Below are 20,285 nucleotides of genomic sequence, written 5' to 3' on the forward strand. Positions count from 1 at the left end.
ATCTAACAGTCAATTTAGCTGACAAAGTCAATATAGTGGAATAAAAACAACGCTTAGTCTTTTTCACTGCAACTTCAAAGGAAGCAAGACAATGTTGTCGAAACTAGCGCTGGATACCTGAGGTAATTTTATGTTACACTGTTTGCTAGCCTGGCATAATGATCTAATCGGTAATACTTCTCACCATTTATTCTGAGGGTATGACCGATTGTTTTCCATGTAACCATTTTCTTGAGACTTCAGACTTGTCAAACACTGGTGGCTTTTTCTGGACCTCAGCGATTAACTTCTCTGCAATGACGTCTGCCATTTTAAATGTGCGAGCCCTTAAATTCAAATGGATTCTGATTGGCTGTCAGTGTTTTTTCGTTGAACAACTGGATAAAAAATATCATTATGAAAGTGATCCCAACGATATAGTTTCTCTATATCGTTACTGTTATAGCTGTGGTGTGGACTGCTATTCTTTTACATTTAGAACAAGATAATTTATCGTTATCTTTATCGTTATCGTCCTTGGTGTGAACAGGCCTTTAAAGTAATAATATAATGTGCAATAAATACAAAGCGATTCAACTAAAGACAGAATAAAATGCTTTAATGACAGATATTAATGTGGTTTACGGTGTGTAAATATCTGATTATTCAAACTGAAAAAGAAAATGGAATAATATACTCAAACTGTGAAAATATAGAATGCAATAGTATGCAATAAATACAAACCAATTCAACTGAAGAAAATCAACTGAAAACTTAAACAACAAAAAAAAGTTGGATCAACACATAAATAGACAGAATAAAAAGCATTAATGACATGTGGGGGATGAAAAAGGGCCATGATGTTTTGATGCTCTATGGGTTGGCAGAAATACATCTGGAGATAATGAATGGCCCATGCACAGTCACAGGACTAAATGCTCATGGTTATTATACCCAGACAGGACTGTAATGTGCTCCATTACATGAGCTCCTCCATTCAGCCCTGTACTGGCTGAGCACAGATACATCAGGCACTCTTATTTGATTAAAAGCCTCTTGACAAAATTGAGTTGGTGAATGAACTCCGGTTGAGTGGGTGACACCATTCTGAATGCACTCTAGGCCTCATTTCTGCCCGAGAGCAAGAGAGAACATATATCGGCTGAGTTGCACTTATAGAGTCGACCAAAATGGCTCCTCTGCATTCCTACAAAAGCATGTGAGTGAGAGTAGTGCTGATTATTTATGCTTCTGTAGTGACTTTAGGCAGGTGTTCTGTGTGAAATTGTGGGAAAATAGTCAAGGCTCATTGGAAAAACGTACCAGTGTGTGACGTTTCTGAAAAAAAAAAAAAATGATATTACATTGCGTCTTGCACGTTTCATGACATATTCAAAGTGAAATGTACAATGAGTGGCACCACAAGTGTGTTCAGTTTTATCCGAGGATGAATGTGAATTTGGCGACGTTTTATTACATTGGTTGTTGTAATGTCTGGTGTGTGGCGCTAAAAGTTTAAAGGATTAGTTCACTTCAGAACTCAAATTTCCTGATAATTTACTCACCCCCATGTCATCCAAGATGTTTGTGTCGTTCTTCCTTCAGTCGAAAAGAAATTAAGGTTTTTGAGGAAAACATTCCAGGATTTTTCTCCATATAGTGGAATTCACTGGGGTTTAAAGGATTGAAGGTCCAAAATGTCAGTTTCAGTGCAGCTTCAAAGGGCTCTACATGATCCCAGAAGAGGAATAAGGGTCTTATCTAGCAAAACGATTGGTCATTTTCTAAAAAAAGTAAAAATGTATATACTTTTTAACCACAAATGCTCGTCTTGCACTAGCTCTGTGACGCGCCACGCATTATGTAATCACGGTGGAAAGGTCACGCGTGACGTAGGTGATAGTACCACAGTAGAGCGAAAAACTAAATCTCATTCTCTCCTCCAACTTAAAAATAGTCTGACATCATTGTTTTACCTTTTTTTGTAAAGGGCACGTTTGCTTTGTAGACACTGGATCGGTACTTCCGCCTACCGCGTGACCTTTCCAATGTGATTATGTAATGCGTGGCGCATCGCAGAGCAGTGCAAGATGATCATTTGTGGTTAAAAGTATATAATTTTTTTTTTTAAAAGAAAATGGCTGATCGTTTCGCTAGATAAGACCCTTATTCCTCGTCTGGGATCGCGTAGAGCCCTTTGAAGCTGCACTGAAACTGACATTTGGACCTTCAACCCGTTGAACCCCAGTGAAGTCCACTATATGGAGAAAAATCCTGGAATGTTTTCCTCAAAAACCTTAAATCCTTTTTTCGACTGAAGAAAGAAATACAAACATCTTGGATGACATGGGGGTGAGTAAATTATCAGGAAATTTTAATTCAGAAGTGAACTAGTCTTTTAATCGCGTTTAAAAATGACATCCCACTTACACTAAACCCAAAAACAGATTTACTGAAGCAACTAGGCCAATTTAGCTACTTGTACTTTGAGCTCTTTTATCGTGACTCGTGTTTCACAGGACTCGTACCCCAACGCTCCGCATCACAAGTGCAAACCTGTACCAGGTGAGCTAACGAGCAAGTTTACAGTGTCAGAAAAGCCACACATATGGAGCTAGTTATGTGATGCAAATGTTAAAATGTATTAGTTTACAAATCATGCACTATAGTAAAAGTGTTTTGAGGTCATAACTTAGTATTGTGCAAATAAGTCTTTATTAATCAATAATCTACTCTGTAATCATAATTTTCTGTGAAAAAAGGAATAAAAGTTGTGTTTTACTGCTTCTAGTGTTCATTTCAGCTGGAAACTGCAGAGATTTGTATGTATTGGTACGTTTTGTTAAAATGTAGGTAGAGGCATGTTTTTCCAAAGAGCCTGTGTTGCAACTAGTACATCTCTCAGCACAAAATTATAATTTTGCTTCTCCTCACACATGCATGCTTTCCTAAACCATAATTGATACTGACAGAGAATCAGATAACATTTTTTCCACAAGAGATGCTTGACATAATAAACCCAAACCGTCACAAGCCTGACCTGATACGAAATGAAAGCGATACGACTCTAAAAACGTCACCGTAACGCGCACACTCTAGTATACCGATGTGGAGTAAGGTCCAATGTCAGATTAGGGCACACTTGTCCTGGAACACTGAGACAGTCACAGACAGGCACAAGTTGAAACCACAAACATCACCCTCCTCCTCCTCCGGCTCTTCGTCCTCTTGTCAACTGATCCACAAAATAAGAAACAGTCACAGGCCAAGATATAGATATTTTTAAACAAAACAAACAAAAAAGCTGCCCTTGGGTCACACTGTCCTTCCCAGAAAAAAACGGGCAGAAAATATAAATGGCACAAACAGAAACGCCACTGTACCTCGGAATGTCTCGGAGAGTTCAAACACATGGTGACAGGGAGCTAAACCCTAAAGCTCCGGTACAGCTACCCCATGATTCCAGGGAGAGCAGGTTCAGGAGCTCAGATCTGTGTGTGGTGTGTATGTCCCGGCGGTGTGTACGGAGGCGGCGCTGGGTTGGGTTTGATTCCCCGGCTCTTCATGTAAGAAATGAACTGGTCGGGAATCTCAGCCAGAACGTCTTTGGCCAGTCGTGCCATACTCAACACGTGGTTTCCCGTCCGGTCCATGTAATCCCGGAACGGCACAAACTGTGAGGGGCAGGAAGCGATGTGCACATTTATTCATCCATCCACTAACACACTGCTTCTTAACCTTTTTGACTCAAAGGCCCCAATTCAAGACATTTACTCCAGCATTTCTGCTGATAAAGCTGATTGTTATTGACTGTAACAGACACTGGGAGTGTTAATATACTGTAATTGAGTTTTTCATTAGAGAAATTTCAAGAACTGTATGGGAAAATGTATATTAATGTTCTCCATGTTCTTTTGAACTTTCAATTCATCAAAGAATCCTGAAAAAATGTATCACAGACAATTTTGCTGAAGCTACCACTACACTAATACTTCCATCCACCATCCATTCCACAGTTATTTATCCATCCCTCCATTTATTCATCCATCTATTCATCCCACATTTTTCATCTTCAAACCAACCATCCCCCATTTATTCATTTATCAATGCGTAATACTTCCTTACCCGATTCAACCATCCATCAGAAAAATCCTTCCCCATCCATCCATCCCTCCCCCAAATGATACATCCTTTCCACATCCATCCGCCCATCCATCCCCCAAATAATCCATCCATCCATCCATCCTCCCAATGATACATCCTTTCCACATCCATCCATCCCCCAAGATACATCCTTTCCACATCCATCCATCCCCCCAAACATCCTTTCCATATCCATCCATCCATCCATCCATCCCCCAAGATACATCCTTTCCACATCCATCCATCCCCCCAAACATCCTTTCCATATCCATCCATCCATCCATCCATCCCCCAAAATGATACATTCTTTCCACATCTATCCATCCCCCAATGATACATCCTTTCCACATCCATCCATCCATCCCCCAAATAATCCATCCATCCATCCATCCATCCATTCCTCAATGATACATCCTTTCCACATCCATCCATCCATTCTCCAGTGATGCATCTTTTCCACATCCATCCATCCATTCTCCAGTGATGCATCTTTTCCACATCCATCCATCTATCCCCCCAAATGATACATCCTTTCCACATCCATCCATCCATTCTCCAGTGATGCATCTTTTCCACATCCATCCATCTATCCCCCCAAATGATACATCCTTTCCACATCCATCCATCCATCCATCCATCCATCCCCCAAATGATACATCCTTTCCATATCCATCCATCCATCCCCCAAATAATCCATCCATCCATCCATCCCCCAAATAATCCATCCATCCATCCCCAAATAATACATCCTTTCCACATCCATCCATCAATCATCCATCCATCATCTATCCAACCATTCCCCAATCATACATCCTTTTCATATCCATCCATCCATCCATCCATCCATCTATCCTTTCCCCAATGATACATCCTTTCCACATCCATCCATCCATCCATCCATCCCCCAAATAATCCATCCATCCATCCATCATCCCCAAATAATCCATCCATCCATCCCCAAATAATACATCCTTTCCACATCCATCCATCAATCCATCATCTATCCACCCATTCCCCAATGATACATCCTTTCCACATCCATCCATCAATCCATCCATCATCTATCCACCCATTCCCCAATGATACATCCTTTCCACATCCATCCATCATCCATCCATTCCCCAATGATACATCCTTTCCACATCCATCCATCCATCTATCTCCCAAATAATCCATCCATCCCCAAATAATCCATCCATCCATCCCCAAATAATACATCCTTTCCACATCCATCCATCAATCCATCCATCATCTATCCACCCATTCCCCAATGATACATCCTTTCCACATCCATCCATCATCCATCCATTCCCCAATGATACATCCTTTCCACATCCATCCATCCATCTCCCAAATAATACATCCTTTCCACATCCATCCATCCATCCATCCCCTAAATGATATATCCTTTCCACATCCATTCATCCATCTATCGATCTATCTGTCTCTGATGTATTCAGTGATTAATCCATTCATTCATGCATCTATTCACGCATTCATCCTTCTCCGATTCATCCAGCCATAAATCCATTCATTTCATCATCATTCACATCATATCTTCTCTGGTATCCTTTCTTCCTGCATAAAACAAATTAAAGAGCTCCTCAAGAGTGAATTGTCTTAACTTTGCCAGCTGTCTGTGACTCAGTAGCCTGAGATATTCTTATTACTACTAATGACAGGTTGCATTCACAGGGGACCTGCATAATGAATTGCTTTATAATAATGTGGGTTATGGTGTGGAGCTGTTACACGAGGGCTCAATTCCACAGTGACTGAATTAGTAATTAAAATTCTCAAGCTTAATGGATTTGATTGCTGAAAGAAAGAGACATGGGGCGACAAGTCACAGCTATTTAAAACCCCAAAGTTAACATAACATGCTTGTAGTTCAAACAAGCTTAAAAAAAAGTAAACTGCTACTGGTGTCACCTGGACAATGTCTCGCTCTGCTAATTTTCCTCTTGAGGAGATCCTGATGTCATCACCATCCAACTCAACCATAGCTGTGGGAAAAGACGGGAAGTTAAAGTAAATCACTGGACTTATATTCATACATTTCATTTATTTAAATAATTAAATGTTACACTTATTTTCATGAGGAAAAAGATAATGGTTTTGGAACGACACAAAGGTGTGTAAATAAATAATGACAATTATATAAGACATTTTTGAGTGAACTATTCCTGTTATTGATTGCATAGTGATGAATTCAGTTGTATAAGTCATTTCAGGTGTCTCAAAACTACTGGGGCCATCATTTCCTTCATCATCTGGTACTGTTTTGACATCATCTGAACGTAATTGGTCTGTGTAACTAGAAAGCACAGAGAGATTTCCATTACGGACTCCTCAAACAACAGGCCCTCTCCACATGACCTGCTCACCTCATCCGACGGGAGCTCATCTTCCACCTCTGAGCGCCTGAGCTGTTGTTATTCTTGGAGGAAGCTCTATTTCAATATTGATCAAAGTCTCTCTCGACCTCACAAGTGGTCCAACGGATTACTACATGCCCTGACATGATAATATGTGCTTATTTCCCATGCAATATAGCTGATAATTACTCTGTGATTAGCCAAACCAGGTCTCTTTAAATGATCTCCTGATTACACGTACTGCTCACACAGCTCTGAATGAGAAAAACAGCCGTGTTAATTGCTATTGGAGCACTTGTTTGACTAACTGCTATAAACAACTTTTGTGGCACTCAGCTGGGTTTAAGTAAATGAAAGATTTGAGTTTTGATAAAGCTTTTTGTTAATGCATGGGGTGAAAAAAATCATTACTTGGTTATGTTGATTTTCTTCTATGAAGTAAAAGAAACTAGAGCTCTCCAATAATTGAAAAATAATTCAGTGAATTACATGATAAGGTGATTGATTAATCAGAAGAATTAAATTAAAAATAATTTAAAGACATCATATCACTGTGGGAGACCAGTATGATTTATACAACCATTACTAAACTAATACATCTAATTGACGGCCCTAAAAGAAACACTTACCATCAAATTCAGCCTGTCCAACTCCAACAATAATGATGGACATGGGAAGCTTGGCAGCCTGATGGCAAAACAACACACACATTTACATGCTTTTAAGATACAATGGAACACAAGCAGAATTAATAAATGTTTAAAAAGTAAAATAGTACATCGCCATAAAATTCTAAATGTGAAAAAAAGTCTTATGTGCAAAAGCTTGTTGCTGTAATAAAATGTATATATATTTTACATATTTACTAAATTAGAAATAAATTATTGGGAAAAAAAAAAAAAAAATCATTAGAAATAGACGATATTTCATCTTTTTTTTTCATAAATCATTTACTATTGGTCACCCTTTACTTCTGTCTGTGGGTTTTGCAAAAATTTAACCAGTGAAAATTATTAAAAAGAGCTTGTGACTAAACCTCGTAACTCCATTGGCTCCTCAAACTGTCTGCAAAAACTCATACCGTCACCTCTCTCAATTTTGGGCCACCTCTGCTTGTTTGTAACACTGTAAACCCTAACGCTCAAAATAATTAATTGGTTTGAGTAGGGCAAACTCAAATGAAACAAATTATTCCAATCAAATGAAATTTTATGAGTATTTAGAACTTTCTTTTTCCTTTGAGTTCACGAAACTGACACATTTGAAGTCATCTGAATTGTTTCATTGTTTTGAGTTTTATGAACTTGTTTCTTTTAATTTAGACAAACTTAAATTTACCTGAAACTGGGCTGGGATTTCTATTTCCCAGCATGCTTTGCCATGACACTCGAAAGGGAGAATAAATACTAAAATTAAGTGTTAACACTCAGAAATTTCAAGTTAGGAGTAATTAAAATGTATGAGTACAAAATTAAAATATGCCAGTTCTGCTTACTTTAACTTTGAATTTCTTAACTTAAAAACATTTATGTAACTGAATACCCCAAATTTTTGCCAACTTATTTGGGTTTACAGTGAATGCAAGGGTAAATAAAGAACTGTTTGTTTTAATAAATACAGCATTTTCTTTACTCAAAAAATAAACTTTATATATAAAGGCTTGTGTATTTGAGAAGAGTGTTCTAGTATTTGCCATTGAGTCATAGCCAAAGTCTTAAATAGCCTGTGACATGAGATTTTGGCCAAATGACAGAAAAAAACTTGAGTCTACATAGCTACAGTAAACTTTATAACCGGTAATTTGATGAAAATTGAATGCGATGCACTTAAAGCCTCAGATGCGACCATACTAATCACATACATACGACATTCACTGGTCAAAAACACTCATAAATGTTAATAATATAATGACACATGCAAGTGTCTGACCATATATAAAGCCACAACAACTTTGACAACATGGTGTTTAATTATTAAAAAAAAGTGTGCTGATGATATTTCTAATAATAGAAAGGCAAACGCTATAATGGTTTTTCACATACCATTCACTCTATTTGTTTAATGGTTCTGTCTAATCATTTTTTTTTTTTTTAGACAGAACTGTTAAACAAAGAAATTAAACTATGAGGACAGAGAATGAGAGCTTCTGTGCACCTCAAAACAGAAAATAAAAAATGCTAAATATCCATCCAATTTAGTGTTCCTGGCCATGACATGTAGAGGATATATTGGAATCTTTATCAGTGTGGCCATCCAGGAACTAACTACTTCCTGTTGTGGTTCCGTATTACACAAACAAACGCAAACAAAATGACTGGAACTACAAGAATGCAATTCAATTAGCATTATTTATTGAATGCAGCAGTTGGTACTGGTAAACGTCACAGAGGTATTTGGCTATTTCAAGTGGTAGAACAGAAAGCTGTAGAAAGTTCTAGAGGGTGAGGAGAGGGAGAGGGAGGCGGGGCCAGTATGATCGCCATAGCACCCGCTTCTCTAGCAGCCCTCCCGCCGGCTTCCACTCCAGACACTTCATCATGGATATTTGTGAACATTACTAGCAAACATTCATCATCTCATACACAGCAGCACACTCATTGACGGTTTGCATCATTTATGTGCTTTGTCTGATTATGGGGTAGTAATTTCAGAGTGACTATTTGCACAGAGGTCTAAATATCACAGGCCACACACTGCAGCTATTTACACCACAACAGCCGGACAAAATGACAAAATCACTTCTGAGCTTACTTCAACCTTCCATGCAGAAGAAAATAAACCCCTACCAATGGCTGCCGGAAAAGTGGCAGAAAAACAAATACTTGAAGAGTGAGTAGAGTACTCTTCTTCTTCTTCTAGAGATTTTTCGGTCATGTTAATTACAGTATCTGGTGCTTACATGACCAAACATAGTTATTAGCTTGTTAGGATACCATGGCCAGAATAAAGGTGCATCTCAATTCCCATACTTATGCACTATTCTGTGCCGTTTTATAGTACTGTGTTCACGGAGAAGTTCAAAAAGAAAAGGTGCACTTAAAATACCCAGACGATGTGCTTATTTAACCGAAAAAGTGTGGAATGATAGGACACTTATACTGTCGCAGCTTTCTTTGCATAGCAGAGGAGGATGATGAATGATAAAATAACCTTATATAATTCATACACCAATGTAAAACTGATGTTTTTACATTACTTTAAAGGGTTAGTTCACCCAAAAATGAAAATTCTGTCATTTATTACTCACCCTCATGTCGTTCTACACCCGTAAGATCTTTAAATTAAGGTATTTTTGATAAAATCCTATGGCTCAGTGAGGCCTGCATTGACAACAAGATTATTAACACTTTCAATGTCCAGAAAGCTACTAAAGACATATTTAAAACAGTTCATGTGAGTACAGTGATTCAACCTTAATGTTATGAAGCGACGAGAATACTTTTTGTGCGGCAAAGAAACAAAATAACGATTTTATTCAGCAATATCTAGTGATGGGAGATTTCAAAACACTGCTTCATAAAGCTTTGAAGCTTTACGAATCTTTTGTTTCGAATCAGTGGTTCGGAGCATGTATCAAACTGCCAAAGTCACGCCCCCCAGTGGTGAACCACTGAAATTTCAAAACACTTGTGACGTAACGAAGCCTCGTTTACTGAAATCACGTGACTTTGGCAGCTTGATACGCACTCCGAACCACTGATTTCGAAACAAAAGATTCGTAAATTGTTGATATTGTTGGATAAGGTTGTTATTTTGTTTTTTTTTGGTGCACAAAAAGTATTCTCGTCACTTTATAATATTAAGGTTGAACCACTGTACTCACATTAACTGTTTTAACCCTTTGTTAACTGTTTTAAAGATTTTCTTTTCCCCGAAAATATTCAGGATTGCAATTGCTGCATAAATCTCTCATTATGCTATATTATCACCAAATATTAGATTCAATCTTTTTGTCAACTTGTTTTCTTTAAATTAGGACAGGTTTTGTATTTATTTTTGAAACTGATTGATCGTATGCCTCACTGATCTGAGCTTATATTGGTCAAAAATAACTGCCCACTGAAAATGAATGGGGGAGTCGAAAATCAGAGAAACAATTAGTGTTCAGGAGTGTGTTCATCATGTTCATGTTCACATATGTACATGTGGGCGAGCAAAAATAAAGGCCTCGGACCTCCGCATGTGTGGATGTGCATACTCGTGCACACACACGTTCATGTACACAAACAAACTATTTTGAGTATTACAGGCTTTCTTTTGCACAGAGATGAACTTTATAAATAATAAATAAAAACATTTCAAAACAAATTTCCTGTTTAAACATTAAAGCACACTAGTGTGAAAAACAGTGCAAATTTTTTTCATATTTTGTACAAAATGGACAAAATTATCCACAAAAAACACTTTTTTCACTCAAAAACTGAGGTGCATAAGCTCAGATAAATAAGGCCTATGATTGACCCGTTCCAAAAATAAACAAAACCTGTCCTAATTAAAAGAAAACAAGCTGACAAAAAGATAGAATCCAATATTTGGTGATGAGGTAGCATAACGAGAGATTTATAAGCAATTTTTTGCAGGCCGGTCATTTTTTACCGGGAACACCACGAGTGTGATAGGGTTTTCAACACAGCACAAGGGTTAAATACGTCTTTAGTATCTTTCTGGGCATTGAAAGTGTTAATTATCTTGCTGTCAATGCAGGCCTCACTGAGCCATCGGATTTTATCAAAAATATCTTAATTTGTGTTCCGAAGATGAACGAAGATCTTACGGGTTTAGAATGCCATGAGGGTGAGTAAGTAATGACAGAATTTTCATTTTTGGGTGAACTAACCCTTTAACTCATCAAAATAATTTAAGTAGTTTCTAATTTTTAATAAGCTATACAAGAATCAACGATTTTTTTTAGTCAGTTTGACTTACATTTTTAAGTTGATTCTACTTAAAAATGTAAGGCAGCAACTGAACTCAAGTTTTTAAGTTGAAACAGGTGGAAACATACACTGATAAAAATTTTCTGCTTGATTTACTTAAAAAATGTGATTTTTTTTTGTAGCTCAAACAAGACTAGTCTTTGTACAAACTACTTAATTTTTCTGTCTGTTGTACACTTAATTTTTGTATTTTTCTAGTCATTTTTTTTGTGTGTACTGAAGTTTCCTTTGCAATACTTTTTACACAAACATTATAACACTTAATTAAAGCTTGTTTTTAAAGTATATGCTTTACTTAGGAACAGCTAAGTAAATATTGTATTGTGTAGACAACATAGCTACATAATAGAAGTAAGATGGCACCTGAACACAGAGACTTCAATACTTGGTACACAATACACAATGACGGTAACATTCAATGGATCGTTTTTGAGTATGAATGTGTCATTTTGAGTAGAAAATGAACTCCATATGTCACAAAATGGCAAGTTACTAAACATACAAAAGCAATGATAAAACAGTGTAAATACAGCTGCAAAACAGCAAAAAATCAACCTCATTAATTATTCAAGGCCCAGTGTATGATGAGAACACCAGTATCAGAAAAGTTGAGTAGGTTATCCACCTGTTTTCAGGGGGGCGCTACTGTAAAAAAGAACGTGGGTACAACTTCCAGTGAGGTGGCGGAAGTAGCATACCAATAGGTATTTTGTGTGCTAATTAGCGAAGAGGCTAAGTGTTTTTCAGATCATTGTTTACTTTGTAAAGCTGCAAACCTTTATGAGAGATGTCGTTACGGCACTCAGGGACAACATTTCAGTCTAGTACATTTATTAGTTAATAATATCACAATACAACAAACAGTTTTCGTGTCCTTAATTGTCCTTTACTTTACTGACCTTCTACAAAACCTGTCACTGATGCTAGCACCAAAGATATACTGAATCAGTATATCATGTAAATGAATGTGGCCGATTCCCTGATCAGTGCCCTGACTACTGATCCAGGGAGCTGATTGAGATGCACACATATATAGGTGATACCGAACAAATGCATACGCATATCTTTCTCAGATTCACACACTCCGGTTAACTCGTATAAGCCATATTACTCCTTTTTTCCTCTCATGAGCTCCCTCTATTGCTCTGGCTGAAAGGATAACAGTATAGTGAGACGAGAGATCGCTCAAACGTCCTCGGATTGCAATTATCACAAAATTTAGAGGAAAATTAATAGAAATGCTCAGAAAAGTGACCTAAACATAGGATATTTTATCAATATTTTTTTTTAAATGTGTAAGCCTTTGGACTTAAAAGCCTTAATGGAGTTGTTTTGTGCATTCTTGTGATCGTAAATAAATGGAAGCAGGTGCAACTGAATAGGTATGTGTTTTCTTTTTATGTCAATATAAATATCAGTTAGATTGAGCATGATATGATGTGCACTCCTGACACAAATTAATAAACTACTGTTACTGTAACATTTTTTTATTGTAAAACATTGTTCAAATATTGATGCTGGAATCTTAAGTCTTTAAGTAAAGGCCAAACGTTCGCAAGTTTGGATCGCTAAATCTTGAATGACTGTCAACTGTTGAAGGAATGAGTGTCACATCCCGCTTGTTTACTTCGAACCGGAAGACATTCCCACTTTTGCCGCAAGGCCTCATGGGGCGTAGGAAACTTGTGGATGCTTAATTTTATAAAGTTGATAAGCTTGAATTGAGTACTAATATAGAATTTACTTTGTTTTTTTTTTTTTAATTCTTGCCTGAACTAACTTTTTCATATAGAAATTACATTTGTTTTGCTGAAGTATTTACTTTACCACAGAATCATTTTTATCAGTGTAATGCATCTTTTGGGACACAACTTAAAGGGTTAGTTCACCCAAAAATGAAAATTCTGTCATTAATTACTCACCCTCGTGCCGTTTTACACCCGTAAGACCTTCGTTGATCTTCGGAACACAAATTAAGATATTTTTGTTTAAATCCGATGGCTCCGTGAGGCCTACATAGGGAGCAATGACATTTCCTCTCTCAAGATCCATAAAGGTACTAAAAACATATTTAAATCAGTTCATGTGAGTACAGTGGTTCAATATTAATATTACAAACGTGCAAACTCTTGCTCGGTACTTCCGCCTACGTCACGTGCAACCTTTCCAACATGATTATGTAATGCATGGCGCATCGCAGAGCAGTGCAAGACAAGCATTTTTGGTTAAAAAGTTTATAATTTTTAGATTTTTTTTAGAAAATGACCCATCGTTTCGCTAGATAAGACCCTTATTCCTCGTCTGGGATCGTGTAGAGCTCTTTGAAGCTGCACTGAAACTGCAGTTTGGACCTTCAACCCGTTGAACCCCAGTGAATTCCACTATATGGAGAAAAATCCTGGAATGTTTTCTTAATTTCTTTTCGACTGACATAAACTTCTTGGATGACATGGGGGTGAGTAAATTATCAGGACATTGGAATTCTGCAGTGAACTAATCCTTTCATTTTTACTTGCATGTGGCACTTGTGTAAGAATAAACAAATGAAAACACAACAAAAGCGTGTCTGACCATTTTAAAGCTGTACTTCCTGTGATGGCAGCCCAAAATAATAACACCATTTCCCGTTGAGATGTTCTGTAATAAATTCTTTCCCATTGCTCTTCTAATGGATTCAGAGACCAAACCTTAATTTTTCGGTCCACAACCATAACAACAAATAGACTGTTACTGACAGCGAGTGCAAAGTGTTTCCATCTTCGGCAATCTTAAATGATCAGTGCAGAGCTTATGACAGTCCTGTCAATGCCTGCATGTCATAAAAGAGAGGCAGGGCACCATGAATAATTGAAGTTGGTTGCCCCATTTGTGTCATCGTCTTCTGTCATGATTGACAAGACAGATTTGAAGTAATGAGAAAACAAATCAGTCTGTTAGTTCACCATAGTTTCCTTGACAACAGCTCTTCAACGTCACACGCAGCCCCAAACTCCCACGCCGACATATATGAACACAGAAACTCGATTCTGAGAATCCACAAATCACCTGCTCCGTGTTTCTTTACAACAAAAGCTGCACGCTCACACGCTGACAGCATTATTATTTGGTCTGGCGAGAATGCTAATGTAATGTCATCAGTGCCCAGCTTCTGTAGGAAATTATCATTACGCTGGTAAAGGAACGACATGGTTTGGAGAATTAAATTGGCTTTTGGACATTAAAGGAACAGTTTGGCCAAAAATGACAATTCTGTCATTATCTACTCGCCCTCATGTCTTTCCAAAACCATAAGCTGTTATTTTTTTTTTTCAATGAATTGAATAAAATGGATACAATCCCCAAAGCTGCCATGAAAAACCATCTCTTTCAACAACATATGCTCATAGTTTTATTAATAATCTCATAATAATGTAACTATCAACACTGTGTTCAAAGTTGGTCATGATTCAAACATTTTAAAAGGGTTTCTCCTTAAAAAAACCCCACTGTAAATGCTCCTGTTTTTTTTTAAGGAGAAACCCGCTTAAAATTAATGAATCATTTATATTTAATCTTGCGAGCTGCTTATAGCTAATTTATTTTATCACTATTATATAAATAGATAAATTATAGAAATAGAAATTAGTAAACCATATTATATATGTTCCATAAAATGGGAAATGATTCTTCATGGGAAAGATCTTTTAAAACATGTATTTTGGGGTTCTGGCCAAAGTATTCCTTTATGCCAAGCATTCAGGTCTTCTGTACTGTAAGTGAGGAAAATGCACCGTACATATTTCTACATGACAGACAGTTTGAGGCTAAACTAATGATGCCCGTGCTGTAACGAAGGGTAGAAAAAGCAGGATGGAGTCAGAAATGGCATGAATTATTGTCAGGGTGTGACTGAGGACAGGAACTTCTATTAAGCCTATCATCAGTCACACAGTGAGCGGGCCGTTCAATCTGACAAAGAGCTGTCTAATTGATTAATCCCGCCGTCCTTCATGTTGCACGTCATATCTGATTGGCGGATGATGGACCTCTGCTAGTGCTCGAGCATCCTGACTGGCTTATCATTCCAGGCCTGCCCACGTCCAACATGACAAATGAATGCGCTTCTAATGTTGTTGTTTCTCATTATCATCCTCCGATTAGCCCTTACCCGTGCATATTGTTATTTGTAATTACCATGTCAAATAAAAAAAGGCTGCATGTCTTCAGCTGACGGATGGGAGGATTCCAGCTTTCAATGCTAATTATCTAAGACAGAAAATGAATATGCGTGGCTCATTAGAGTCCAACACAGAAACACAGCATTAAAGGAATTGTTCACTCAAAATGAACACTCTTTCGTTTCCAAACTCGTATTCTGCTATTATAATTTCTGCTATACAATAGCAGAAATTGGTTCTAGTGTGCTGCAACCAAATGCGAGATGCTAGTTTGTATATTTGGAATGGAAAATGAGGTTTGAGAACTGCATCAGATGCTATCATATGACTATAGAAGACTTGAAATATAGCAAACAAGTCTTTTGGACTACTTTAAAGGGGCTATATTGCCTATGAAAGCCTGAAGAATGATTTTTATGTGAAGGACTCTGGTTGGTTTTGCCGGAAAAATCAAAAGGATATTTACGTACGCTCCTGAGAGCCTCTCTTCCTTTCAGTGACACATGAAATGAATGCTTATACAATGTTCAGGAAAATGTGTCATGCAAAGAAAAGATATTTATTCAAACTATAGTCTCACATAGTCAGATATATAGTCTCAAATATACTTTATAGTCAAACTATCGTAACAGTGAAATTTAATTATCTCATCTGTCAACATGAATTGCAGAGCTTGTGCAAACATATCCACATTGCTTTGATCAGATGCTTTCTTAAAGGGTTAGTTCACCCAAAAAAGAAAATTCTGTCATTAATTACTCACCCTCGTGTTGTTCCAAACCCGTAAGACTTTTGTTAATCTTTGAAAAACAAATGAAGATATTTTTAATGAAATCTGAGTGATTTCTGTCCCTCCACTGACAGATACACCACTACCACTTTGACGCTTCAAAAGATTCATAAAGAGATCGTAAAACTAATCCATATGAATCTAGCAGTTTAGTTCACATTTTCAGAAGAGACACGATCGCTTTATATGATGAACAGTTTGAATTTAGGCTGTCATTTTTGTTGTGTATTTATTTTGTTAGTGAGAGGAAAGTGCGCAGCACAAATTCACATATTCGTCTAAACGTCGCTCTCAGCAGGGTGGATGCTGTCTGGAAGTTCGTTAACAGTATATCGCTGCAAAGGTATTACCAACTTCTTTTTACTTCTAAGTGAAGAATAAAAAGAACTTTGACGTGAGTATATCGGGCATTAAATCACGTTTAGTATTTTATGTGTTGCGTGTGCACGAATGCGAGCACGAGCAAAAAGTTGCTGGCTGCAGTTCACTTAACGGCCACCGGTGTCACTGATAACAAGATTTTTGAATTCTACATACAGCCCTTTTAAAGGGTTAGTTCACACAAAAATGAAAATTCTGTCATTAATTACTCACCCTCATGTCGTTCCAAACCCTGTAAGACCTTCGTTCATCTTCGGAACACAAGTTAAGATATTTTTGATAAAATCCGATGGCTCAGTGAGGCCTGCATTGACAGCAAGATAATTAACACTTTCAGATACCCAGAAAGCTACTAAAGATATATTTAAAACAGTTCATGTGACTACAGTGGTTCAACCTTAATGTTATGAAGTGACGCGAATACTATTTTTGTGCCAAAAAAACAAAATAACAACTTTATTCAACAATATCTAGTGATAGGGCGATTTCAAAACACTGCTTCATGAAGCTTTGAAGCTTTATGAATCTTTTGTTTCGAATCAGTGGTTTGGAGCGTGTATCAAACTGCCAAAGTCACGTGATTTCAGTAAACGAGGCTTCGTTACATCATAAGTGTTTCGAAATTTCAATGGTTCACCACTGGGGGGCGTGACTTTGGCAGTTTCATACGTGCTCTGAAACACTGATTCAAAACAAAAAATTCGTAAAGCTTCGAAGCTTCATGAAGCAGTTTGTGTTTTGAAATCGCCCATCACTGGATATTGCTGAATAAAGTAGTACATTTTTTTGTATTTTTTGGGGGGCACAAAAAGCATTCTCATCGCTTCATAACATTAAGGTTGAACCACTGTAGTCATTGAAAGCATTCATTGTCTTGTTGGCAATGCAGGGCAAACTGAGCCATTGGATTTCTTCAAAAATATCTTAATTTGTGTTCTGAAGATGAACGAAGGTCTTACAGGTGAGGAACGACATGAGGGTGAGTAAATAATGACAGAATTTTCAATTTTGGCTGAACTAACCCTTTAACTTTTATGTTGTTTGCTTTGTCCTTTTTGGAGTGTTCACTACAGATTTAAATGGAAAAGAGCTGCATGAATGTTTTACTTTTAATTCTCCTTTTCTGCTACATGGAAAAAATACCAGCAAATAATAAAGTAAATAATGTAGCAAATGTTTTTCACATTTTTGGTGAACTATTCCTTTAAGAGAACGCAGTAGACTCTTAAAAATAATCTTTTCTTTTATTGCATGTACAGCTCCATAAAGAACTTGACACCCATGGAACCCTTCCTTTCCACAAAAGGTTCTTTAGATTTTTAAAATGTTCTACACACTAAGAGAATAATAGTTCTTTTAAGAACTGTTCACTTAAAGGTTCTTTGAGGAACCAAAAATGGTGGTTCTATGGCATCACTGCAAAAAAAAACCCCTTTTGCAACCTTTATTTTTAAGAGTGTATGGTAAATGTATAGCTCCACACAGCCACATCTGGTTTGAGGAAGCTTCTAGACATCTGCAGAGGAACCCATATTGTGAAATCCTAAATATAGTTGACATGTGACGTGTAACTGGCAAATAAAAAGTGAAAACAATGTACTTTTTGCCTCAAACCCTTCTTTGTTAATATATTGCTAAATACGCATATGCCACACCACATGTCTACATTCGCATTTCTGCTTAAACTGTAATGAGACAGCTTAGTGGCAGGATGCTGTCAGCTGTTGTGGGAAGTAAAAGGATGTTGTCGAAACACCCTTAGATCAAAAAGGCCTTCCGTGGGCGAATGTCCATTCCTCTATGACCTGTTTTATAAATGAACGAGGAGGATGAGATGCAAACAGCTGCTTAGAGTAACAGCTTTTCTCATGAATGATACATGTGTCTGTCCCAGTGAATCAGAGTAGAGGAGAAAAGTAGGTCAGTGTTCCTCTAAGGTTTTTTGCGAACACTTCACATGCAGTTACAAAACAGAGTCTGAACATAATGTGTGCCGCTCAGGACCACCCGAAACAGGGGATCTATAAAAATGAGTACAACGTGTTAACAGGCCTCCTACACTGAGTTTCCGAGCAATATTACAATGAGTTTTAGAGTTTATTTAGCACTTATGAACATTGTTCACCATCGTAGATGAGAAGAAAGCGCAGATTGTAGTAGCATCTCATATATAGCCTTCATTTTTGGCACGTTTCCCCCAAAACACAGCTGGAAAAGAAATTGCATCAAAATGTACCATTCACAGACATGCAAATGGCAATTTCTTTCAGATTCTGCTAAAAGGGATAGTTCCCTTGTTATAAGAGCATAGAAGTTTGGGTATCTTCTTCTGGTATTGGAAGATAGTGACATAGGGAGTGGTACCACTCTATAGTCTATATAGAGTCTTTTTGGATGCACCCTTTATTGTAGGGCTGGGACAATAAATCGTTGCATTGCGAATCAAGAAATAATTCTGGATCGATTCTGAGATTTTTCAAAAGCATTGCAATTCTCTCTCTAATCGATTCTGAGCTTAGTTTTTAACTGCGTGCTTTAGAAATAGCCGTACTCTGCTTGCTTCCAATTCCTTACACACACCACTTGAACCTAAAACAATCGTTCATCAAGTTTGAAAAGGTTGAAGTGAATTACAAGGGTGTTTTCAGTGGACTGTTTACATTAATCTCGCGTCATAAAAGCATTCTGAGGCGCAAGTACATTCTCAGACTCAGCCGAATGCACGAGCACTCTTCTTTGTGAGCATTTGAGCGTACGATTAAAAACCCCTAGAGTGCCAATTAAACACCTAGAGCGCCATCTGCTGTTAAAAACGAATCTCAGAATCAATTCGAGGGAGAATTGCGATGCATTAAGAAAATCTCAGAATCGAGTGATGCATTGATTTATTGTCCCAGCCCTACTTTATTGACGCTCTGACTCTGGCTAAGTACTCTGTAGAGTCAAATTATGCTATGCCCATTATGTTGTTGGATATTCACAGCTTAATGAGGAAGGTGTTTTCTCAGCATGGCGTAGTGGGTAATTGTTCCCCATAGTGTCACTCAAGATACAGTGTTGCACTTGGTTTGACATCAGTAAGAATGTTTACTGTAACGACTGGACCAATCAAACACACCATTGTTCCACTTAATCTTCACAACCCCTCACCCAGGCAGACTCTGTGATGTCTGGTTTCCCCACTGAGAATTATCACACTTTTTGCTTCACTCATACACTTTAAAGACACATGGGACATTAATTGTTCTCAACAGATATGCAGTCCCATAGAAATGGAATCCTTTCCACTAATTCATTGACAAATCTGTCTAATGAATGAACATGCATTTCCCCAGTACATTTTGTGTATTATTACTGTTTGTATATTGTTTTTTAATATTGTATAGTATTATGCATGCCTAATGATAGAACTACTAGATACCATCTAGGTGGTGTCTCCTATCAAAATATTCCTTGTTTAATTACTCACACTTTGGTGGACATCACCTTCTCATAGAATGCAGTGTGTGATATATCCCGT

General features: G+C 37.4%; 1 protein-coding gene across 4 annotated transcripts in view; it reads right to left on the reverse strand.

The window, feature by feature from the left end:
- Positions 1-2,299: 2,299 nt before the first annotated feature.
- cpne5b (copine Vb) overlaps positions 2,300-20,285 on the reverse strand; it is a 180,134-nt gene continuing 162,148 nt past the window's right edge. For all 4 annotated transcript variants that reach the window (XM_051911629.1, XM_051911630.1, XM_051911631.1 and 1 more), the window contains 3 exons: positions 7,130-7,187; positions 6,055-6,128; positions 2,300-3,653 (listed from right to left, as the gene is read on the reverse strand). In XM_051911629.1, coding sequence (XP_051767589.1) covers positions 3,465-3,653; positions 6,055-6,128; positions 7,130-7,187 — 321 coding nt within the window. In that variant the 3' untranslated portion in view covers positions 2,300-3,464. The remainder of the gene's footprint in view (positions 3,654-6,054; positions 6,129-7,129; positions 7,188-20,285) is intronic.

Source organism: Ctenopharyngodon idella, chromosome 11, assembly GCF_019924925.1.
Source record: "Ctenopharyngodon idella isolate HZGC_01 chromosome 11, HZGC01, whole genome shotgun sequence".
Taxonomy (NCBI): Eukaryota; Metazoa; Chordata; class Actinopteri; order Cypriniformes; family Xenocyprididae; genus Ctenopharyngodon; species Ctenopharyngodon idella.